Raw genomic sequence first — 26,411 nt, 5'->3', positions numbered from 1 at the left:
TTGCGCTCAAACCCCGCAATAACGCTCCCCCGAATTGCGCTCTCCCCCGGTGTGCGCCCCCCCAAAAAGAGCGCACATGGGGGATTTAGTGTAATTCTGGGAACCACTATTATCTAAACTTTCACATTAATAGACTACCCTCAACCTCATAAACCATTATTAGCTTTATGGAAGACTTTCAAAACTCAATCAGCTTGACAAATTTATTACAGAGTTCCAATCTCGCCATCCCTCATTTATCCAGCCAGCAAAGCATCATCGCGTTTGGCAAATATTTACGGTTATGCTCCATCGAGGCACTTAATTATGACCTGCGACAGAGAGCCCATGAAGACTATCGCCATTCCCGGCAGCATAATTTGGTTACTGATGCTGCTGCATCGCTCCAAACAACAATCTCTCTCCCATTTACTGATAGTGCACCGTCGTCGTCGTCGTCGTTGGCAAACGCATAAATAAACCTCGACCGAACAGGGTCCCTCCCGACCCGATGGCAGCCGGGGAGCCATATTTAATAATCTATTTATGAACTCTGAAAACATAAATTTCCCTCCCGCTTATCCCTTTCACCGTGGGCAAATACCGAACTTTGGTGGCTCTTCTGGAAAAGTCACACACAGAAAAAAACTTTTACTGATTTGACTTAACAAAATTTCACAACATTTGTGAATTTATCCACGAAAATGTGTTGAAAATAGTTTGAATAGCTTTGAATAATCATTAAAAAAAATCCTAATTTTTCCAAGTGCACTGAAAGTGCAGTTGCAGTGCAGCAACTCTCGGGGTTTTGCGCCAGCAGCCGCCAGCTAATCTAATGTGGAAGTGCAATCAATATCGGTGAACTGGATTCGATAAGTTTGCAACAGAACGTCGTCGTCGCAGGCCTCCAGGGACCACATGAGCTTCGGTTCTGGCGGTAGACCCCGGTCGTTTGGTGTCGCCGCCAGCCAGACCAGCCAGATGACGATGACGATGTATGAGTTGAATATATAAAAAAAGTAGTAGTACTGTATGGCACAAAAAATTGGCTTTAAACTAGTTTTCCGAATAATTAAATGGATATTAATGGCTTTTGGCAAGCCGGACATCGAGCGCCACAGAGGTTTACCTCAGGAGCGTTTCAGGGGGTGAAAGTGAGTAAAAAAAGCTTGGAATTTTGAATGGAGCGTTTCAAGGGGTGAAAGTGAGTAAAAAAAGCACTTCTGAAACATGTACAGAAAATTCGATTTTTCCTTCAATTTTAATCTAATCTAATCTAATCTAACACAAACGTAGCCAGTCCGATGAAAGCATGCTGGAAAGTCTTGTGATTAGATTACGCCCCAAGCACTTTTCTTGTCATTATTAATAATTGCAGTACATTCGAGAACACCCGAAAATGTATTACAAAAATTAAAGCGGCCAGCCCTACTACGTTGTGTTTACCGCAGAGAGGATTCTGAGAACGGATCACATTTCACAGAATCTACAGGGGAGGAGGGATGCGTGGACATACCGTACCAAACGCTCCGATTTATTTTTGCATTATTGTTGTGAAAGTTGTGTTTCGTGTAATAATATATAATTAAATGTAATATAATAAATGAATATAATCAATAGCATTATTTTAAATAGTCAATTACCTTCATTACCAGCTGAAAAATAATACGTTATTAAATGATATAAGGTAAAGCACAGCATTTTTTAAGTAAAAGAAATAAAGAGATTGTAAGAAAGAGTCATTTGAAGAAATAAAGAGACAGTAAGAAAAACTGAGTAGATTTTTTTTAAAGAGGAGTTTGATACTTTCAAAAGAAATAAATATAAATAAGAGAAATAGACGCAAAATTTAGAAACGTGGAAAACATAGTGAAACATTTAAGCAATAAATATTTAGAAATTCTGGAATTCTCTGCAAAGGATACTCTGAAAAGGATACTCAGCAGCAGCTGGAACGGCTTGGGCTCTTCTCTCGCAAATTACTCTCTCCAGCCTGCGTCCTTGTCTCTCGCTCCCCGAGCCGATCGCGTCCAAAGAAGTCTGCTCCGTGCGTCCGCCAGGCCAGCCTCACCAAAACACCCTCGTACACTACTCACAAACACTGCGGTACGGTGGAAAGACGATGGCAATTTTTTTTGCTCATATTTTCCTTTGCCAGTTTTCATTTGTGAACAACATACAGTTGTAAAAACTTGATGTGAGATGGATCACTACCACATTTACTTTAAAACTTTTAAACGAAGTTCACAGTTTGAATCATCACACAAATTGGAAAATTTGGGAGAATGACACGGTTGCTGTCATATCCCCTTAGCGCGATGTCAAAAACTTCACTAGATAAGTTTCGTCTCCCGACAGACGAACAAGAATAATAAAAATAAGACAATTGACCGCGTCTCATCGCAACATTTTCGTTCTAAAACCACTGAATTTCAAAAACTGAGACCAAAATCCACCCAATCGACATTGCAACCACTCTTATACAACTTTTCCACCAAAAAGAAAACACTAATATCGCGGAAAACTTGCAGAAAATCGAATTGATTTAGAGCACTCCACGACGCACATTGAACCGTCAAAACAGGGTGACTCCCTCGATTTTTCCTTCAATTTTAAAACTCATTTTCTCCAATACGTCTAAAGTTGTAGAACATAAAATTAAAAGATATATTTGCAAACACAATAATTAAGTATAACAAACTGGGACTGAACATCACTCTATCACAGTAATCTTTTCTCAAACTAAATTTCAAATTTTAAGCCCAGTTTTTAAAATTTGAAGCAAAAAGTATCACAAAATGTCAATGACTTCAACAATTTTTTTTTTCTAAAGTTTTATGTCTTTTTCCAGACAGATTGGAAAATTTACAGTTAGCAAAATGTCTAAAATGACCTTTTTGATTTAAAATTGGCTGAGTTTATGATAAATTATCGAATGTTATTTTAAGCACAGCTTAATTTGTTATTACTAGGTACTCATCAAACTTATAAAAAAATCAGGGTATTATTTGAATTCAAAAAATCAAAATTTACAAAAAACTGAAAAAACAGATGAATTTTAAAATTATAAAAATTAGAGTTAGAGAGATATCTGAATTTTGTTTGTTTTCAATTACTTAATTTTAGAATTTTGATTTTTTCTTTAATTTTAAATTTTTTGAAACTTTAAAATTTCAACGATTAATAACATTTTAAATTTCTATTTTTTTAATTTTTTGAAGTTTTGATTTTTTTAAGTATAAAAATCCAGTAATTTTAAAACATATAACCATTTTTGAATACTTTCATCATTTTGAAATCGTATTTTTAATTTTATTTATTTCCTTTTTATTAATGAAATAATTTAAAGTTTTTTTTGTTATTTCTAAAATTTAAAATATTTGAAATTTTCTTTTTTTTATATTTTATGTTTAATTATGGTTTTTTGAATCGCTGCATTTTTTAACATTTAACAAATTTTGAAAACTATGATTTTATAGATTTTGTTTTAGTATTTTTTTGATTTTTAATTGTTTTTTTTTTTACATTTTTGAGATCTTTTGTCATTTTGGAAATGCTTTTTTTATTTTTTTTAGTTATCTGAATTTTGTTTGTTTTCAATAATCACATTTTACAATTTGGGTTTTTTTTCGAAATTTTGAATGTCCTAGTTTTTAAATTTTTGATTTTTTTTTTGTAAATTAAATGATAAAAGATTTTTTGAAACTTTAAAATTTCAACAATTTATAACATTTAAAATTTATATTTTTTTAAATTTTTCAAATTTTTTTTGAGTTAAAAAAATCCAGCAATTTTAAAACATTGTAAAATCTTATCATCCTTTTAACATTTTAAAAACACATTTTTAATTTTATTAATTTTACAATTTTCGTTTTTTTTAAATGAAATAATTTTAAGTCCTTTTAAATTTTAAAAATTTAAAACATTTGAAATTTTCTATTTTTATTTTTTTTATATTTTTGCAGTAATGATATTTTTTTAATCTTTGCATTTTTTTTACATTTAACATTTTTTGAAAACTTTCATTTGTAAGAATTGGTTTTAAATTTTAAAAATGTTTGATTTTTAATCTGTTTTTTTACATTTTTGAAATTTATTGTTATTTTGGAAATGCTTGATTTTGTGTTAACATTTTAGAGTTTTTCTATAATTTTTAATATGTATTTTTTTTAATTCGAAACGTAAAAAATCGAAAACCTTGATATTTTTGACATTAAAAAAAAAGTTGAATTTTTGAAAACAAACTTCGAACACAAATCGAGTTTTTCTCGATCGTCAGTCATAATTTGTCGATAGTAGATCGAATAATCTCAATCTGCTATCAACAAGTTACGACTTACCATCGAAAAATGACGACTTACCGTTGACAAGTTACGATCGACAGAAAAGCTATCATTGGTTGTAGACCGGGATGACATTTTCTGCCAGATTTCTCTTCTATGGGTGTAACAAGCCTTCTAAAGCTTTTACATTTAACTTTTGCTTTTGATTTTTAAACTATTTTTTTTTCTGTTTTCCAAAACCCTCAAAACTTCCCTGTCCAGAACCTAGTTTCAGTTCGCTATCAGACTTTTGCATCGTGTGCAGTACACGTATGATTCTAGGACAGAGTGGCGGTGGCCAGCAGGGTGACACGGTGGTGGACAACAGCCTCGGGAACGGCAGATAAAATAAATGATATTATGTGAAGCATTGCCAGCATTGGACAGCAGCGGTACCCGGTAGCAATCGCCACCGGGATCAATTTGATAAAACGTTCGACAACAGTTTTCACGCTCGTTTAGCCTCCGCGCGCACTGCGTGACAATTGATAACAATGGCATGTTTTTGCGTGACAGTCTGCGTCGAGCACATGTAGGAAATTGGTGTTTAATGAATTTATGCTCAATTCCGGTGGTGAGGGGTTCGGAAGCCGGCAGGCTTGTTAGTAGTTTGATTTAGCATAAAATTTCACCACGTGTTGAGTGGCACGGTGCAGTCAATTGACTTCCACTGCATTTGCATACAGGTTAAATTTTCACGCTCGATTATGCACACTTGCACAATTCGATACCGTTGAACCTTTCCGCGAAGTTGGTACGAAAAAGTGTGCCCCGCGGAGTCGTAGTGGCACATAGCCGGGAGGCCTGCCAAGACCACACCGCAAGTCACGGCTGGCGCAGACTTCTCCTAGGAGCAAAACAGCATACCAACCTCTCATAAACCGAGTCATGCATGTTGAAAAATTTTCCGCTACTTCAGGTGTATGTGTTTGGTTAAACATACACACGTCTAAATTATACCTAATTAGCGGTGGTTAAAACAGTGCCTGTGTTTGCTCAAGGAACCAAACTCCCTTCCAGGCTGCTCCTAGGTCGACCCTCGGAACAAGACATGTTTTGTTATCCCGGCCCCGGTGTGGAACATATCTGGAGTGCAGAAGAACGTGATGACAGCGGATCGTGACTTACCAAGCCAAGCCACGGAGTTGGTAACTTCTTACTGCTTTGCCGAGAGGTACAACCTTGCCGTACCTTAACAAGGCAGAAGAACATGGCTGGGAGGATCCAGTTGGTTGTTCCTCCGTTTTCATGCACCAGAAAGCATCGCCAAGAAGACTGGGCACCGCGACTAGCGGTTCGTTAGCACCGGCCGACGACCGTGGTTCCAGGTTTTAATTTGCACCATCATCGCCCAGTTTGTCTGTCCCGCCGCGCCGTACTTGGAGAGGCAGGTTTTGTGGAGAAGAACGAGTGCTTCACCGCAGACGCGTTGTGTGGTATATCGGATGCGTGTCATTGGACATAAGCGGTGGGCGTTTGTTGGATTTTTTTTACAAATAATTTTAATCAATTAGAGCTACAAATTAAATTTATTAATATTATTAAATTTAAGAAAAATTAGAATTTTTAATTCGAAATCATGTTTTCTGTTCTGCAAAAATCTTTTTGCATGACACCGCCCCATCTAAGCGAAGGCTCAGAAACGGGCAGTGCTCGGATGATGCGGTTCAATTGGGATAGAGAACCGATTCGATACACGGCAGCAACGGTTAAGCTTCAGCCAAAGCCACCGCAAACGAGGCTCACGTCACCGTGGACTCCATAGCACGTACCTGATGGTCTCGCTCGAAGACTGGTTCAATGACTTAATGTCAAACCGATATCGGGAGGGCTTTTCATGGAAATTCGTAACGTGTAGAAGCTCAGGTACTTCCGGATGTTATGGGTGGAACTCGTTGAGTATCAACTAACCCGTTAAAGTTGCTTTCGGTCTTTGGTTCAACAGTTGGGCTGTTTTTTTTGTTGCTCCAAAGTTGGTCTTGTACGAAAGGTAAACTCCCACGAATACGCACAACAATGAATCGTTGAAAATCCAATTAAAGGATCTGATTTTTGTCTGTTGTTCAGGTCGGCCCACGGTGCAGCAGCTTCCGACAAGATAAGAGTGCTCTCATACCTGGTGGATTTCGGTTAAAAACTACGACCTGCAGACATCGGTGCACAATGGGCACACCGTTTGCGCCAAGAGGATACCATCAAAAGCCGCTGCAAACGGTGTGTAGATCCAGTTAACGTACGAGGGATTCACACGGGACAATGTGTTGCACTCTCAAACCAATCTTTATTGTCTGGAAGGTACCGGGTGTAAATTTTTATTATTTGTTGTCCACTAGAGGAGCTCACACGAGTGTTCACGAAAGTGTCCAGCAAGACCGGCTACTGGTTTCAGAGCATCGTCCAAGCCGTTGATGACCTACAGCCGAGCCACATGCAAGATTAAGCTCCCCGAAGCTCCGGAAAACCGGCACGGCTTCAAGTGCCGCGCTGCGACATATCTTGTACACAGTGTTGTACTGATACGAGGAATAACCGGTAGCGCTCCCACATGTTGCACGCCACACACGGTTCTCCCGGTATCACCGTCGGCAGCCCAGATATGCCACACTGTCGAGGTTGTCGAGTCAGCCTCGGCAAAAAAAGCCAATAAAACATGCAATATCTCTGCCGTTGCTCGACGAAGTGGTGGTGCAACCGTTTTCTTCTATATACACCCCAAAGGGGATGGCATTGCGATATACCGGTTATGCAGATGCAATAAAATTCTTGTTTCTTGTTTTATACCCGATTGCTATTTTAGAGTACTTACTGGGGCTAGTTGCCGGTACAAAACTGGTGTACGGGCGCGACGAGAACTCGTACCGAACCCGCAGCAGCAGAAGCAAATACTAGAGAGCCCCAGAAATTGCCATAAAAGTATGAAAACGAAAGATGCGCTGGGAATACGAAAGTTGCACATTGTTGGAAGAAGCATAAAATGCTTTGCAACCCTTCTTCTCTTTTTGGCAAAAAGGATGCCCAGTAATTGTGGGATGCAGCGTTGTTGGTCACATGGTCACAGATTCTACTGTTTTCTGTGGCCAGAGGAACCTGCTGCCTGCTGCAACGGTCTGAGTTTTAATTAGTATTGCGCGCAGAAAGAAATAACTGAGGTGCGGTGGAATGAAAAATTCAGTGCAGCAGGTTGCAGGATGGGTTAAAAAATACAGATTTGACCCTTTGTTCTAGATTTGAAATATAAAGGTTTCTTCTAAATTTGTTCAAAATCCGGACGAGAAAAAAACGTTACTTAATCCACCTTTAGGTGGTTGGTGCCTTCCTCACATTCATAAAGTGAATACACTACACAGCGTATAAATAACACTTATTTTTATCAAAATATCTGAGATCAGGCCTCAAAAAAAGTGTATTGAAAACACTAAAGTACTTATAAATTTTGATGGGGTTGTCAGATTTTCAATTTTTTGGGCTCGTTGGAAAGGTCTTTTGATTACCTTTCTAACACTATATAGCATGAGGGGTTTCCTCACAAAAACCACCCTTTTAACAATCTTCCGAAGTTTAGCTAAAATCGTTTTTTTAGCATAACTTTTGAAGTACTTTTCTAAACTTCATAATAATAACTAGGGTCGTTTTTTTAGCATTACTTTTGAAGTACTTTTCTAAACTTCATAATAATAACTAGGGTCTTGTGGGACCCCAAGACGGATCGAATGAGACCAAAACAGTCTAAATCGGTTCAGCCAGTCAGGAGATAATCGAGTGCATGTTTTTGGGTGCACGGACTCACATCCAGACACACACACAGACATTTGTTCAGAATTTGATTCTGAGTCGATAGGTATACGTGAAGGTGGGTCTATGAGTTCGAATAAAGAAGTTCATTTTTCGAGTGATTTTATAGCCTTTCCTCATTGAGGTGAGGAAGACAAAAATTAAAGATTTTATAAGAAAATATTGCAGCATTACGAACTTAACAGTAAATCTGCTCCCTAACCTCAACAATGCCTGAAGGTAATCAGTTACTGAGCAACTCTCTACGAAATCGGCCGATTTCGACCATTTTTATTTTTTGTATTTTTTGATTTCACTCAAACTTTGTGGGGGCCTTCCCTATGACCAAAAAAGCTATTTTGCCTCATTGGTTCACTCATACAAGTCTCCATACAATTTTGGCAGCTGTCCATACAAAAATGGTATGTAAATATTCGAACAGCTGTAACTTTTGAGTGAATTTTCTGATTAATTTGGTGTCTTCGGCAAAGTTGTAGGTATTGTTGAGGACTTTTGAGAAAAAAATAGGTACAAGGAAAAAAAAAATTGCAGATTTTTTTATCAACTTTTTTTGCACTAAAACTTAATTTCTCAAAATACGTATTTTTTGATTTTCGAGATTTTTTGATATGTTTTAGGGGACAAAAATCCGCAACTTTTGAGCCATAGAGAAACATGGTCAAAAAATCTGCCGCCGAGTTATGATTTTTTGAAAAAATAGTGATTTTTGGAAAAATCGAAGTTTCATGCAAAAACAAGTTTGACATTTTTTTTAATGCAAAATTGAATTTGCAATCGAAAAGTATTTTACAGATTTTTTGATAAAGGGCTCCGTTTTCAAGATATAGCCACCGAAAGTTTGATTTTAGCGAAATATTTGCAGTTTTTCAATTTTTAAAAATAGTGACCATGAGTGACCATTTCTAAAAATATTTTTTTTGAAAAGTTCAGAAAATTTGCTATAAAATTGTCTAAGAGACATTGAAGATTGGACCTCTGGTTGCTGAGATACAGCGGCTTAAAGAAAAAGAAACACGAAAATTGAAACTTTCTAAGTCTCACCCAAATAGCCCACCATTTTCTAATGACGATATCTCAGCAATTAATGGTCCGATTTTCAATGTTAATACATGAAACATTCGTGAAATTTTCCGATCTTTTCGAAAAAAATATTTTGAAATTTTTTAAATCAAGACTAACATTTTAAAAGGGCCAAATATTGAATATTACGCCCATTTAAAATGCTAGTCTTGATTTAAAAAATTTCAAAATATTTTTTTTCGAAAAGATCGGAAAATTTCACGAATGTTTCATGTGTTAACATTGAAAATCGGACCATTAGTTGCTGAGATATCTTCATTAGAAAATGGTGTGTTTTTTTGGTGATATTAAGAAAACTTCAATTTTCGTGTTTCTTTTTCTTAAAGCGGCTCTATCTCAGCAACCCGAGGTCCAATCTTCAATGTCTCTTAGACAATTTTATAGAAAATTTTCTGAACTTTTCAAAAAAAATATTTTTAGAAATGGTCACTCATGGTCACTATTTTTAAAAATTGAAAAACTGCAAATATTTCGCTAAAATCAAACTTTCGGTGGCTATATCTTGAAAACGGAGCCCTTTATCAAAAAATCTGTAAAGTACTTTTCGATTGCAAATTCAATTTTGCATTAAAAATAATGTCAAACTTGTTTTTGCATGAAACTTCGATTTTTTCCAAAAATCACTATTTTTTCAAAAAATCATAACTCGGCGGCAGATTTTTTGACCATGTTTCTCTATGGCTCTATGGATTTTTGTCCCCTAAAACATATCAAAAAATCTCGAAAATCAAAAAATACGTATTTTGGGAAATTGAGTTTTAGTGAAAAAAAGTTGATAAAAAAATAAGCAAATTTTTTTTCCGTGTACCTATTTTTTTCTCAAAAGTCCTCAACAATACCTACAACTTTGCCGAAGACACCAAATTGATCAGAAAATTCACTCAAAAGTTACAGCTGTTTGAATATTTACACACCATTTTTGTATGGACAGCTGCCAAAATTGTATGGAGACTTGTATGGGTGAACCAATAACACAAAATAGCATATTTGGTCATAGGGAAGGCCCCCACAAAGTTCGAGCCAAATCAAAAAATACAAATAAAATCCATTTCCGGTTTTGGTAGAGAATTGCTCTACTGTTTAATGTATACACTCCAAATGAATCGAAACCAAAGGGGGTAGCTCACGTTTTGATTTGTATCCTACATTGTTGCCACTGACAGCATTCCTCACAGTTAACCAAGACTCACCTGTAAAAAGAGAAAGCATTCACATCATTAGTTAAACGAGAATCATTCATTTCGTAAGAAAAAGATTGATCTTCCAACAACGACACAACGGGGGAAAGGAATCTCTGCGGGAGCAGCGCACACGTCGTCCATCAAACTTTCAAAATTCAAAAAAAAAGAATAATCTGTCAGCCACTGATTACCGGCTACATTTTCCAAATGCCAGCAAGTCACAGCGGTAGTCGCTGTCCAACGATGACTTCCAAATCGCTTCACGCTCAACGCTTCCAACGGCGCTTATCTGCGACGCACGGAAGAAAGCATTTGAAGCAATCACGCCAAGAAATGGTCATAATTGAGTTAATGATGAGGACTCGGAGGATGCACTCAAGAGTGCTCGCGCGCACGCGAGGGGCAATTCATCATTTTCAATCTGGCCTTGTCTGTCACGGGCTTCAATTAGTTCACACGAACCACACCCGGAGGCGCAAGGGGGAAAGACACTCGTGGAGATAAATCCGTCACTCCGATTGATTAAAATAGAAAATAAAACGCGCCATCAATACGGTGGCACAAAACTGTGGCAAAGTGCACTTACTCCCCCGCGTCACCCGGTTCAAACTATCGCGGCAACATAAAAAGCGTTCCCTTGTTCCTTCAAAGTCCCGACACTTTAGATCCCAGCTGGGATCTATCCTCGGTTCACCGTTTTATCAGAGTTCTTTTTCCGCACTCACTTAGTGCTTGTCACAACGGCAGTATTTCCAAAGTGTTGCCAGTAAAATAAAAAAAAAACTTTAAAATGGCGTCACACGAAACACCTTTGCGCCGAAAAAGCGCAGCATCACTTCCCCGAAATGTTCCGGGAAAAAAAACGTACGGTCACACTTTTAAGGAGCAACTTTCTGGAGGAGGGCGCACAAAAAGTTGGGCTTTCGAAACTCTAGAGAGAGAGGGAGAGTTCCCAGAACGACGACGGTACTTGAAATTCAAATTTTCTACCGATTCCCGACGATCCACATATGCTCGGCGAACGATTATGCTCCGGTTCTACTATAGGAACACACACAGACACAAGTGGAACGATGATGTATGCGCTTATGATAATTGTATTTTCCCATTTTAAGTTTTGCTCTAGGAGTTCAGTGGTGGAAAGAACTCACCATTTTAAGTTGCAATTGTTTCTAGAATGAAATATTCCCTCGCGAGGCAAAGGTTTTCCATGTCTGATGTCTGATTAATTTTAAAAGATTGTTTCAATCGAAATCGCTCGTTTATCCCCAACCAACGCAAGTTTTCAAAACATCATCCAAACGAGGCTTTTCCACCTCTGGCGCCGCCGAGCATTTCCCCAGAGTCTCCTTCAGGTCCAAACTTTTCTCACTCCCACAGAGTGTGCACCTCTTCCAAAGTGCTCGGTCCATTTGGAGGCACTTGAGCCCGGCACACATGACTACAAACAAAATTCCAGAACATACAAGTTGCCGGTCCTTTCAAGTGGCACCACCAACTCTCCACCCCCAGAGCAGACCCATACATAACTGGCAGCACCCGAAAATTGTCTCATAATGATTACGAAATAATGGACCAAGCACCCAGCTCAATTGACTTTTGTCGCAGCAGCAGCACTTCAATTATTGCGCCTAGCAGATGCTGGAGAAGAAAGTGTCCCGGGGAAATTGCGCCCGCGGCAATCATGGAGTCGTAAATATAATTTTTCAATTTCTTGGCCGCGCGAAGGAATAGTGCACCCTAGCTGGCGTCAAGTGAGTTTGGTCGGGGAAAAGTTTTTCTTCCAAGTCAACGGGTTTAATGGAGGGAATAATGCTGATGTTGATTCAGATTAATGGCCGTTCTCACGAGAAAGAGTTGAGTGCAGGATGCAAGAATTTTGGGGAATTGGGTGTCGTAACATATGAGTGTGATTTAGGCAAAGTATGAATAATAGATGGATATATTTTTGGATTTAACTTTTATCTCGGCCTTACGATAGATTCCAAGTTGAAAAATTTCCCTGCTTAATTTATTAGCAGAACCTCAACTCGTGAGCAAACATGTAAATTTAATAAAAATGGAACTTAATAGAAAACCATCAGAGAAAGTCAATCCATTTGCCATCCATTAATGCAAGTGTAACATATCATTCTAACCTCAAAAGAAGCCACCACCAGAGATCGGCTTCCGCCCGCCGAATCCCATTTGTTTGACATCACTCATCACCCAGCATCATCATCCCCGCTGAATGTGTCACCAGAAATGGTTATGGGGGTGGTGGTGTTGCTTTACGTTACTGTCACGACGACCACACGCCGATTATCGAAACCGAACCGCGTCAAAACATCCTCACCCCCCCTGGTGTGAGAACGGGGACCAAAACCGGCGGGGTAATAAATTATTTGTTTTCTCAAGTGGCGCACAAATTTCGATAATTTCTTCATCACTGTGTAAATAAATGACAGCCGACTGAGCCGGCGCTGGTGTAGCATAGCTCTTGAACACTTTTGGGCACAGTAGGACTTTGATGGTTTGACAAAAAATTTGTCAAATTTTAATTTGACAATTCGGCAACCCTGGAATTACTTTAAATAGCAGATGGCAGCACGGTTTTGTTGTTCGTGATAATATTGTTAATGAGTCCAAAAAAAGAAGTGACACATTGTGTCAAACCATCGACGCTCTACTGTATCGGACGACAGTTTGGCTGGTTTCAAGAGGATCACGCGAAAGGCGTTGGTGGCCCGATCGAGTGCTGGATATGCTTTCCCTTCTTGAGATGCTTTCACCCACCACCGAAACTTGCTACAAATTTCCGACAACGACCTGCCATTACGGCGTCGCGCTTTGGTTCACGTTTCTCCCCGACATCCCTCCAAGTCTCGCCAGGGCTCAAGGAGAAACTTTATCGACTGTTTAAATTTTGGTTCAAGTGCTTATTGCTTATTTGTTTGTGAACTCGAGGCGCACCAGTTGATATTGGAACTTCGGCTACTCCGTGAACACTCCTTGGAGATGGTGGCTGGCACAGCCGTTTCTCACTTTTTCTCTGGAGAGTGATCGCCATAGTCGGTGAAAACGATTATTGTTTCCATCATCGCCTCTTATGTTTATGTTACGAGCGGGGTGTTGTTTTTAGCGTTTCTCGCCGGCTTGGCTCGAGTTGTGCTCTTTTGCCACAATTGGCGTTTTATGAAAATTTAGTATTTCACAAATTTTATAAGAGGCGATTCCACGATGCGAGAGTAAACTGGTCTCGATTGTGATTGAGAGAATCGTATTGAAACCGATTGCATAATGCTCTAGAACAGGCCTGCCCCAGGCCTGTAAAAAAATGTCTCAAAATGAGTCAAGAAATTAGGGAGCAAAAATATATTTTTTTATAAACTTTGAAATTTGAAGAATAACGAATTGAAAATGATTTGATAATTTTTTACACTTTTTAATTTTATGTGTGTTTTAAATCATTTTCAAATATATTTTTATATATTTGAATAAAGGTGCACAACAAAGCCTTTGTCTGCCTTTGTGGATCAATCGGACCGCGCACTGGACTCACAATCCAGAGGTCGCCGGTTCGAATCCCGAGGCGGACGCAAACAATTCTAAGTGTAAAATATAGGTATTCGGTGCCCTCTCCCCGTGCCCATACCTTCACACTTAGGAGACCCGGGAGGCGGAGTCTTGTCGCAAAAAGAGCGATACACGCCTGTGGATCCGTTGACGAAACCGCAAGGTTTAAGAGGGCCACATTATAAGGTGTTACGTCGATTCCGTTTTTTTAAAAAGCAAAATTTTTTTTTGTTAAGGATATTCGAATCCAAATTTCGTTTGACTAAATTTTATCACTTCTCTTTATTTTTTTATATTTTACTGTTGATGAAATTGAACTTAAAAACATTGCAACGACCATTGAAATTTGAATGTTTTTTTTTTTTTATAAAAAAATATATCAATGTATTTAATTGCAATCGTCAAAAACAATAACTATAAAATTTTAAATAAACAAAAATTAAAATAAGTTAAATAAACACATTATTGAAAGTAATCTTTGTTTTTCACTTATCAAGATAGATGAATCTTATTTGCAACGCTAGTTCTCATATTTATTTACTTTAAAAGAACACATCATAAAATAAAATAAAAAAAGTGTTTACTTTTTCAACTTTTTTAAAATATTAGTTCCGGCCCTTCACTGCTTCAGAAAAATCAGATCTGGCCCGCAGGGCCAAAAGGTTGGGCACCCCTGCTCTAGAACTACGTAGTATTGTTTGTTGAGCGATTAATTTCCGTTAAAATCAGCAATTTTATTTGCATAAGTATTCTTTTATAACATACCTGAGAGTCAAATTCTCTCGACCTTGCTTTTTTCTCTCATTCCGTACACTGTACCGTCTTACAATCAGTTTGAGAGCAATTTCCTCTCTGCTGCTACGATTCTTAGGGTAAATCTCCGGTGATCTCTATTAGCCATTTTGGGTTTCACTTTAAAAGTAAGTTAACGTAAAAACTATTCAAATTATTCAAATGGGATAAGATAGCACCTCGTTGACGCTGCGTCAGTGGCCCGTTCTGGCGGTGGCGCTGTCCATCAAGTTCGAAAGTGCCGTGTTTATGAGCTGTCGAAAAATTTCGATTTTTGTTTCCCCGCCGCTCGACAACAATGTCTCCCTGGGACCAATTTGGGGGCCAAGTGAAAGGAGGTTTCCTTACGTTCCGATCCCCCGAATCCCGAGAGCGGTTAAGTGGCTACTCTCACCTCGGGGTTGATAGTTCTGCTGCGGCGTGCATAAAACTCAAGTGGCCATTTGTGGGAGATGATTTCCTCGAAATTTTGCGGTATTTTCATCGTGCGCGCGGTAGAACTCCATTACGAACTCCTTTTTTTTCGAGAGAGAGAGCCGATCGTTACCGTGATGGCGGCTTTGATCACGAGCGCGTTCCAAGGAAGTGTAGCAGTTGCAGTGGGATATCGATATTTGTTTACGAGCCCGCTCAAAGAAGATCGCCGACCTGGGTACAACATTATGCTGCTGGTTTTATCGTGATGCCATTGTTTTCGGAGGATTATGCGCTTGGCACGAACTTGGTTTCGAAACCGATCTGTACCGGTTTGGGGTTGATCTTTTTGTTTTCGGTAAATATTCGACAATTTCAAGTGGTTGGGAGCTTGATATCAAATTGGGCAGTGGGTTTTTTTTCATTTTATCTCGTTTTGATAAGACGAGTTAGTTTTAGAGTGTCAACTCTAGTTTTTAATATCAACTCTACGTGATTCGTAAACGCGCAATCCAATAACCGCTGGCCGGCAACGAAATTATGAGAAAGAATAGTTTGTATCAGATCAGTCAGTATCAGTCTGACAGCCCTCACGCTGCCTCTAATTACGCATTTTAAAATGGCAGAGATCCTAGCGGCTCAATTCCGATGTCATTGGGCATTGTTTGGCCCCGCCTACACATAGAGCTCTCTACGTAATTCGTAGTCTGATTTAACAGGCATTTCACTAACACAGCTTCATTTTTGGAGCTTCGCTTCTGGAATTATCTCAATAATTTCAAGAGCTACGCTCTTTTATCGACAAAATAACTGAAGATCAATAGTTCAATGGGGATGTAACCTTTCTAGTTGCTAGAAATTTATAGTAATATCTAGTTTAGTTTTAAAATAACAAAGTGAAGAATGCTCCACAAGCTCCAATTTGAAAATGTTGACACTTACGTCACATTGACTGATTCCGACGGCATTTAGTTTATGCATCTAGATCAAAGCTTACAGCAAGACGGTGCCTTTCCTAAAAGCTCTTTCCTCAACTCCACTTTCCCTCCCTTTTTAGTGAGGAAGACATTTCCCCGTTCTACGTTGACGGCAACTTTCACGCAGGTTGACGTCGTCGTTCCCTGACAACATCGGCGTTTCCCTTTTCCTGTATTTGGTCCCGCTCCGTTACGTTCCGTGTAATGTCACCAGTGAGAGACGATGAAAAATTAATGGAACTTAAAAGGCATTTACCGAGCGGCGACAAATTGGGTTAGTTTTTCCGCCGTGCTAAACGTTGAATCCTGTGACACTCCAGGGGGAGGGAAAAACTGGGAAAATGTTCTACGCTTTTTGTACCACGTGACGTAAGCGACGTTGTGCAGTTATTTTGCCCAAAATTGATTATTTTTTGGGCAATTTAGAAATATCAAAACGGTGCTTACGTCACTTTGCAGACTCTAGAAGTGACTAGATGGCGTTCGGTAGTGTGTCCCCGCTCGCAAAGTTGGGGAGGTTCGCGTGTTACGTCACTTCCGCTCCTGGTGGCACCGACACACATAGGGGACACCAACCGGAAGCCACCGCTAAAGAAGCAGGAAATGGCAAGTAATTGAATTTTCATTGTATACACAGGGAAGCTATAGTGCATGCGTCCTAGATCGAGCCTGTTCTAGTTTTTGCGGAGAATTGAGATCGACACCGAAATCGAGTTTCGCCGGAAACTTTCGCCTCCTGCCTCGAAAATTGCGCAATTACATCTGTTTTACGTGCCACTTCCGAACTCCCGAAAAATCGAGTTTTTCCAAGTTTTAAATTGGAAGAGAGCGAACAAAAAAAAAAAAACTGCACACCTTTTCACAAAACAACCCGCGAAATGCGGGCTTTTCCGGACGTTGCTTCACCGCGTTTCCGGTTTTCCCTTTTGATAAACCAATTTTCAATCAGGCGGAATCGGCGCAAAGTTTCCTGTGTGTGCGTCTTCGACGGGCTTTAATCCGGCCGGCCGAACGCCGGCGGAAAGCCATTTAAGTGGGTATTTCATCAAAGAAGAAGAAAAAAGGTCCTGAATGAAAGATGCGGAAAATTCTTGCCCCCCAACTCCGTCCCCAAACGCAACTTTTAATACGATTTCCTCCTCATTTCCCGAAGACTGATTGGTTCGGATGGATATTTTGCTCCACTTTTTTCTTGCTCTGCTCGACGTTGAAGTTGTTGTCGTCGGACGGAATGTCATCGACGACCGTCTTCCAGATATCTGGCATCCAGACAGCAAGGAGGACTCTGTGCTGGGTAATCAGCGAGCGAGGATGATTACGGCGGCGGTTCCGGACGTGCGTGGGGGCTTCTTGTACGGAGAAGGATTACCGCGAGATCCGGCTGTGGGAAGCGTAATCCGGCGAAGGTTTCCTCCTTTTTTGATTTTGTGGTCACAAAGCAGACGTGCGATTAGGATTGTGGCTGCGGTGCATTCTTGGAATTCGAACGGATCGATTTGGACGTCATTTGGTATTCATGGTGATGAGTTTATAGATACTTTGGAATTTATGGGTTAAACATTACAGATTTAATGCTGGAATCAAATTGTCAATCCGAATACAATCAACAATTTCAGCATGGATAGTATTCCTCGATAACGTTAGATACGGATAATACGTTGATAGGGGATAACTGTAAAGATTTGTGAAGGGTAACTTATAACATCCAAAGACTTCCGGGAGTTAAAATCTTAGTGACTACCACCGTATAAAGTATGAATGATCAGTGCAGAATTCAGGACCCTTGCTTGCATCAACAACGAACAATTGCAAAGCGTTGATATACTTATGTAAAGTCTTACATTACTTTCTAAAGCATTCCTAGGAATCTCTCCGTTCATCCCATCAATCGCTCCAGCTGCACCTCCTTTCACCACTCAATCCGGGTAAAACAAATAGCGGGTCAACTGTATCCATCTGTCACTCGGCGCTGGAGCCGCACCGCAAAGAATCCATTCCCGGCCACTTCTCTTGGAACTGTGCTCGTCTTCGGGAAAAATCCCCATAATCACCTAATCATTTAACGCCATCCAAGCTGTTCGCCGCGCGAGCGCGGGAATGATCCATTTGACAGTGCAAGTCATAAACATTTCAGCCGCGGTCGGAACGTCGAATGGGGATACAGGGACATCATGTAAGACAGGCAGCAACGCAATAACTCTTGGCGGGGCGCTCGGCGGTTGGGAAACGAAGACCGGGGGAGCAATAAAAGAAAATAACCGCGGAGAAGAGTAAAATGTGGTGCATCTCAAATGAATTAGTATGATTGATATATTTATGAGCAGCGGGGCGAGCTTCCAGCGAGCAGCGATGATGGTCCGTCATAAAGCGAGTGAATAATCTCCGGTCGAGGGCGGAATGGTCAGAGTTAGGTGCGTGGGATTGATGCGTTCAGAGTTATCGAAACTGCCAACTCATCTACAGAAGCAGCTCGAGGTTGTTGTTATTTTTTAACGATCCTCGCCCGTAAGCCATTGTAGCTGGCAACACTGGGCTTAAACGGTCATACTCCACGCTGTAAATCATTCGGCAGCGACCTCCGTATTGCGCCACCACGTGTGAGTGTGAGTAGAACAAACAACCCTGCGAGACCAGTCAACCAGAAAAGTTCAGACGAACATTAAAATTTAATATTTAGCTCGTAAATTTAAATTTTATGGCATTTAATTGTTTTGGTTGCATTGTGAAGCTCGTAAAAAGCCGTTTTTTCTCTCCTCACTGGTGCGTAGTTCTGGTCTAAACAAACAAAAACAAAACCTCCGGGTCTGCACCCAGATCTTCGCCCACGCCCTGGCGCAGCTGGAGGATCCCTGCAGGGCACCCTACGACGCCGTGCACCAAGAGATACTCGTCCGGAATATCAAATGACAATTAAAAGTCGAGCTGAGTGCGCGCCTTTCAATAAAACAAAAAAAAAAAAATATCGTTATGCCCATAAACCCTCGATTGCCCAACGCATTTGACGAGTCCGAAACGTCAACGGTTGCGAAAGATCGAACAAGTCTGCCTTACGACCACACTTGACATGAAGAAGTGCAGCAGTCGACGAAACTCGTTCCCAATTAATTCCGCTCATTACGGAGGCATTTCTTCAATTTCCCAGGAAGCAGGCAAGCGCGCGCGGCACGCCTCATTTGGCCGCGTGACAGAATGGCCAAAATTTCAAGTATGAGTCCGCCGCCAGGAATGTTATTTATTAATTCGGGAAAAAATTACCAAAATGTAGCGAAAATGAGACAGCGACATGACTTTTGGGTTGGAGAGGAGACTTGAAAGTAATAAATTAACGAATATGTGTTTTATTTCAACTTTTCGAGGAATTCGATTGCGGACAGAATAAAAAATTGGACCGGAATGACAGACAGCATGAGTGAGAGAGGGGGAGAAACACCCATATCAAATTATTATGCCACTTGTTATCAGTGTGCGATGCAGTGTCAAATTAAAATTCAACAGTCAGGTTGCGGGTTTTCGAAAATGTTACCATATTTCAAAGTGGGAGATATCCTTGCATGGGGTTGCGGGTTCGATGAAATCTGCCTTTTTGTTGGGGTACCTTGATTTCAAACTTAATGAGAAGCGAATGTAATTAAATATGGGAATGACTGACAGGTTCCATCCTTGGTGCAAAAGATAACATAAAGTTTGATTTCCCTCGAGCTAATTTTCAAAGTTGATTTCATGTTTTTAAAGGATTTTTTTTGCAAAAAAAAGACCTTTTACAATAAGGTTCTTGTCAAAAATCAGAATGTTTAAAAAAAATCATAATAGCATAACTAATTGGCAAAATAAAAAAAAATAATGCTAAAAATTGGATATTTTTAGCAATAGGGAAACTGAATAATGAAATGTTTGAAATTTTCTTTGAATTTTCCACTTTTCTCTACATCATTTTTTTTGAATCAGGAGTTAAAAAAAACAAATTAGTAAAAAAATTAACTCTCAACAACCCAACCTTTAGACGGGTTTCACAATAAAAATTCGCAAAAATCATTTTTTAAACCAAGAAAGGTTCTTTGGAAAATCTGCAATTTTAGAAGATTTTTATAAAATTACGGTTTGGAAAAAACATTTATTATTTTAGAAAATTACAAGTTTGGTGTTTTGACCTATTTAATATGACATAGGCAATGTTTTGAAAAATATAAATTCTGCAGTAATTTGGCCTAACCAAGATAAATGTAAATAAAAATACATTAAATGATAGAGGAAAAACATAAAAGCGAAAAGTAATGTTTTTTGCCTTCCTCACCTTACTGAGGAAAGGCTATAAAATCACTCTAAAAACGAAATTCTTAATTTGACCTCCTAGACCCACCTTCATGTATACATATCGACTCAGAATCAAATTCTGAGCAAATGTCTGTGTGTGTGGTGGGATGTTGATCACAAAAATTTGCACTGAATTATCTCGACACTGGCTGAACCGATTTGGACCGTTTTGGTCCGATTCGATCCGTCTTGGGGTCCCATACGTTGTATTGAAAATTATAAAGTTTAGCTAAGTATTTCAAAAGTTATGCTAAAAAAACGCTTTTAATAAAAGTCCGGAAAATTGTAAAAAGGATGGTTTTTGTAAGAAATCCCATCATGTTATACATTTTTAAAAAGGTATTCAAAAGACCTTTTCAACGAGTTCAAAAGATTAAAGATCTGACGACCCTATCAAAAGTTATAAGTACCTAAGTGTTATTTATGCACATTTTAGAGGCAGGTTCTCATATATTTCGATGAAAACGTTGTCCGGATCTATCATGCGACTTGTCGTTGGATAGGTAATCGAAAGACCTTTCCAACGAGTTCAATAGATTGCAGATCTGACAACCCTATCAAAAGTTATACGCACGTAAGTGTTATTTATGCATTTTTTGGAGGCCGGATCTCACAAAATTTGATGCAAACGTTGTCCGGATCTATCATTCGACCTGTCGTTGGATAGGTCATTAAAAGGTCTTTTCAACGAGTTCAAAAGATTGAAGATCTGACAACCATAACAAAAGTTATAAGCACATAAGTGCCCTGAATTATGAAGATCTGAAGGTCCGCCCTTTTGTATCTAGTTTGAATATCATTACCCTTTAAATGTGAGGAAGTTTCCAACCACCAAAGGGTGGATTAAGTAACGTTTTCGTAGAATAATAGTTGCCCAATGATCTTCTGAACATGGGAAATATAAACATTTTCGTAACAAGTGAAGAGCTAAAAAAATCATTCAAAAACCATGCAAAGTCAATTGTAAACTATTTACAAACCATTATATTACCATTTTTAAACAAAACTATGACAGAATTGTCAACATATCTTCAGCAATTTGGGATTCAATTTGATCTGCTTCAATGTTTAAAAAATCAGCAATTCAGTTTTTTAAGTTTTTCCGAGTCCTCCCCCTTCTTCTCTTCGATTCTTACTTAGGGGAAAGTGGGGCAAGTGTAACAAGCTAAGGAAATGATCGTTGTAACCCATCAAAAACGTTAAAAATCTGTCGGAATTTTTGATTATCATCTTATTTCAGGTCTTGACTAAGACTTTGATAGAACAAGTTTTAAAAAAATCCTGTTTTTTAATGCAAAAAAATGATTTAAAAAAAATGATTTTCCGTACGTTCTACTCAACTAGTGGGGCAAGACGAACAACCCGTTGGGGCAAGAGGAACAATGCATGAAAAAACGTGTTTGCTAACAATTGAACTGTTATCACCTAGATACATCAGATTAGGATGTATTTGAAACATTTCTTTCATTTTTAGATTAAATAATAGTATGTTACTAAAAATTTGATCGCTTTTACGAAAAAAAATATTACTTTGATGAAAAAAGGGAAATTTTCATAATATCACTATATTTTGCATGGACAATTTTTTTAACAATTGTTTACCAGTTTTTAAGTACGTTTATGTATTTATTTTCCAATAAAATATGTTGTTGCAGCAATTCGTATTTTTTTCCATACTAAAAATGCATATGGTACACTTGCCCCACCTGAACAAGATTTTTTTAAAACTCTCAACAAAAATAACCAAAAGTTAAATCATACTTTAAAATAGGTGCAAGTCATTGGTAGGGACACTACTGATCTAGGAAAAATTGCATTTTGATAAAATGAGCCTTAAAACGAACCCTAAGCCTTATTTTGTACTTTCCAAATATTATAAGAAAACAAAGGGTTTGAAAAAAACTTCATTAAATCTTATGCTCCGTGGCGTTTACGTCGTTTTGGCGGTTATGTGGTAGTAGAATCAGCTAATTGCATTGTTAGCAACAATTCCTCATACTGGAAATAATCAAAATTGTAAAAATTACGGCCGTACGAGCGATTGTTCCTCTTGCCCCATATGGTCGTCTTGCCCCACCTTCCCCTATTTTTTATTAAGCTGCCAGCAAATATTTTCAAAACTTATTTTAAGGTTTTGGTTTCAAATGTTCAGATATTAAAAATAAAGTGTAAAAGTGCGTCAATTACAAATCTTCTGGTAAGTTGTTTTTTTTTTAATTTCTTTTATTTTTTAAGAATTAAAATAATATCATTTGTTTAAAATGAAAAACAGTAGAAAGTTTTTGAATGATATGATTTGTGTCGCACTCAAAATATTTCTCCGAAAAAATAAAACATTTTTAAAGGATCTAAAACTAATCGCCATAAACTTCAATAGCCTGAATGCACACAATTAGCGTGAATTCTAATTACCATCCTTAATGAGTCTGTTGGCCAAACACTTCGTTAAACTGCGCTCCCAAGCCGCTCTCGTTGTTAATTCTTCCAAGTGTGAAAATCCGCTTTTCTCCAAAAACTGTTAAAAATCAATTTACCGAGAAAAAAGGGAGAATCCCAAACCCCCTTGTCAGCACCAAAACCCGTGCTGCAGTGGTAGCAAAGTTTTGCTGTTTAAAAAAAGGAACTTTTTCAGAACCAACCGAAAATATTTTGATTTAAGCCTCTTACCCCCGGCCGGGTCACAGGAACCGCTCCTCCTCTCCCTTTGCGGTTTAATACCGTGAACTTTTTTCCTCCTCTCCGTTTTTTCCCATCCCCCGCGTGTGCGCTCGCTATCACCGATGAAAAGGGTGATTATTACCTGCTTTTGTCACCTGAACCTTTCGGGCCCAAAACACTGCGCCCGAGACTAGAAGGTGGAAAAATCCCTAAAAAGAAACTGTTTTGAGCAGAAGAGAAAAAAGGCAGTATCAACCTTTAATCGTCCCATGTCCATCGTCCGTAGCAGAAGAAACAAATCTGCTTTCTTTTCGGACGGTGTGTGTTGACACAGACACACACACGACCCGTCCATAAAAGTTAGTAAAAGTACTTTTTAGGACCTTAGGGACAGCTATTGAAAGTGATTCAAAGCAAATGTTTAACCTGCGTCGATGAGCGCGCACCCATGGAAGGAAAGGACCATCCGACGTTCCTTCGAGACGTACGAGAGATGTCGTCCGGGGATAGTCTATAGAACGTAAACCTGTAGTAGTAGTACCGGGGAAAGAACCAGGAAGATATGGTCTTTTAATTGATTTATGGCACCCGTATTTTGGCTGTTAGCCCCGGGGTCAGAGAAATCGATTCTTCTGCTTTCGCTCCTCCTTCCATCGTCGTCAGGTAAGAAATTGAGTTTGGGACACCGAATTCGTGGACTCTCGGGAATGTTCCTAACTTCGTTAGCTGGAAGAGCTTCATGAACATTAATAGTTTGCCCAGACGCGGGAAAATGTTTGCTGCCGTCCTACGTACACACTGAGACTCCGCCAGCTTCCTAGGAAAAGTTCTATGAAGTATGTTTAAATTCAATCAATCACGAGTATGCGAGCAAACAGAGTCCTGAAAATTGCGATTCCCGTTCATGATTGAAACTCACGTCATTTGCATGAAATGGCAATGCATTGTAGAAAATGATTGATTGTTTACCGATCCGGCGAGAACCTCATTTCCACTTGATGACGACGAAGCAATCAAATAGATGCTCTACGTCCTGAGTAAACATTTCAGCGGTCCCATCGCCACAATTACAAACCGGTGAACCCATGTCGTGGGCCGCAATGTTTGGAACTTGAAATTTAACTAACATAAATGATACCGACAAACACTTTGGATCCCAAGAAAGTAACGTTAAAAATAGAGTTCATCAAAGTAGATCGTGATCATTCTGACATGTTTGGAGCTATCGTAAGAATGCCGTAGATGTGTTGGCAGATTCTTGTGGATTCCGACCTGATCCTGCACTCTGGTACGATGATAGTTCAGGATACTAAATGATGAGCAGGTTGTTAGTTGATCCTTTACAGGACAGGCAGGATGTGACCCGCGATAACAATATAAGACTCTTTTATGATGTTTTATAATTGGAATGAATCGAGCATGAATTCTTCCTTCAGGATCATTTGAACAACTGGCAACGCTGGTTTCTACCTCACCGCGATCTCCAACAGGAGAACGAGCGATCAAGACGAGTTCGGAAAAAAACATCGTCTCTAAAAGTAAGGTTATGTACCCGCACCAAAAGCAAGCAAAACATAAACAAACTTGTAGCTCTCTGCGTTGATTTGTGCTACGTGATCGCACTCGATCCTTTCCCGCTGGTTGTCGTCACCGTTGAAGAACCTATTTTCAGTGTTACAAAACAGGAGGGTTCCACATACCGAGTAATCGCATAACTTCGAGTTGGTTCAAATACAGGTTCAGATGTGCACTGCCGCTGGCCGCAAACACCACCAGGAATAATCCAAAGTAAACACATAAATTCGTCATTTTGACAGCGCGCTTGCGATGAGATTCTTCACGTTCAACTCTTTACTGCTCTGCTCGATATTGTGGTTTCTGATCGTTGCCAAAGACCCTCTTCCGTGTACACCACACAAGGGGGAAGAATCTTTATGGCCACTTCCTAGGCCCCCGATAATCCCAGCTGATTTACGCTTCGTTTGCACAAGTCACACCGTCCTAATCGTTCGACAATGAGCCAAACAATATCATTCAGCACTGTTATCAAGCATTCATAACCATAATATTTACACCGGCATTCTCGCAATTCATCGCATGCACCACGGTGCGCTCGATTCTGACACTTGAATGAACTCTCGGGGTTCGATCCTTTTTCCTCTCACTGCACTGCAGTCGATTTCTTCCCTTTTTCACTCACACTCTCGGTTGAGTTTCGCCGATGAAAACATAAACATTTGATCGTCTTCGATCCTCTTCACCAGTTATCAATCACTGCACCAGAAGAAATCCTTCCAAATCCTACAGAATCACTGATTGCATCCTAATGCCTCTTTCAAAGACACACATTCACCAAAACTCAAACTCAAACCCCTTTCCAATTCCGAATCAAACTCACGTTCAAAAGTTATCAACAAACAAGACGCTATCGCAAACTCCCCTGCGCACTTCCAGAAAAACACGTTCGAACCGCACGGCGTTCACTACGAGACTGAACGCGCGCGCGGCAAGATGGAAGCCGGTTCCGAGCGATGGGCTGGACTTCGGTTCGCCTTCGGTTTTCTGTTTTGAATGGATGAACGGCGATGAGTTTGGTTCGTTTGCTGTGAGTTTGCCGGGTTGCGATGATTTCGGCTGGAGGGATGAATGAAGGCAGACAAAATGAATGAAGGTTTTGTGTGCCAGCCCTGTAGAGGAGATCATTGGTTTGCAGCACTGTTGTGAAATTAGCCATAATGTATGAAGAGAATAGTAGTTCATTGAATGTTTGAATATTCTTTTACTCTGATAATGGGTGTGATCATGATAAATATGATCTGGTACTTAATAACACGTACACTTAGAAGACTAGGTTCAATCAATAATTTGTTTTTTTTTGTTTTTAATGGTCTAATAAGGTTGTTGCAAATAATTATTGAATTTTATGTCCCTCGACTCTGCCCAGAGTCGAAATGGACGGATCTGCAAAAAAAAAATAAATAAAAGAAAAAGCATATTTGCATGAAAAACTTTACTTAATCCATCTATAGGTGGTTGGTACCTCCCTCACATTCATATAGTGAATACATTTAATTAGAATTGCATCATTCTTCAATCTTTCATTAGGGGTCGTGCATAAACCACGTGGCCTTTTTTTTGGGAATTTTTGACCCCCCCTATCCCCCGTGGTTTTTCGTGGTTTCTCGCCACGATTTTTTCTGTGAGTGAGATATTGTGAGTATGAGAATGGGATAATTCTTTCAAACATGTGCAGTTCTTTGAAATAAAGGCGACTTCTTTTTTTTATTCTAAAAACAACCTATTCTTGATTGTCATAATATTTTTGTGAGTTTTTCCATTCTTTCAAACAT

General features: G+C 39.2%; 1 protein-coding gene across 1 annotated transcript in view; it reads right to left on the bottom strand.

The window, feature by feature from the left end:
- LOC120412813 (tyrosine-protein kinase Dnt) overlaps nucleotides 1–25,540 on the bottom strand; it is a 113,177-nt gene extending 87,637 nt beyond the window's left edge. Inside the window, exon 1 of the mRNA XM_039573415.2 lies at nucleotides 24,762–25,540. Coding sequence (XP_039429349.1) covers nucleotides 24,762–24,870 — 109 coding nt within the window. The 5' untranslated portion in view covers nucleotides 24,871–25,540. The remainder of the gene's footprint in view (nucleotides 1–24,761) is intronic.
- Between the last annotated feature and the right edge of the window lie 871 nt (nucleotides 25,541–26,411).

This window comes from Culex pipiens, chromosome 2 (genome assembly GCF_016801865.2).
Source record: "Culex pipiens pallens isolate TS chromosome 2, TS_CPP_V2, whole genome shotgun sequence".
In the NCBI taxonomy this organism is placed as follows: Eukaryota; Metazoa; Arthropoda; class Insecta; order Diptera; family Culicidae; genus Culex; species Culex pipiens.
The sequence above is the reverse complement of the archived record's forward strand: the minus strand, read 5'-3'. Positions and strand labels throughout refer to the sequence as shown.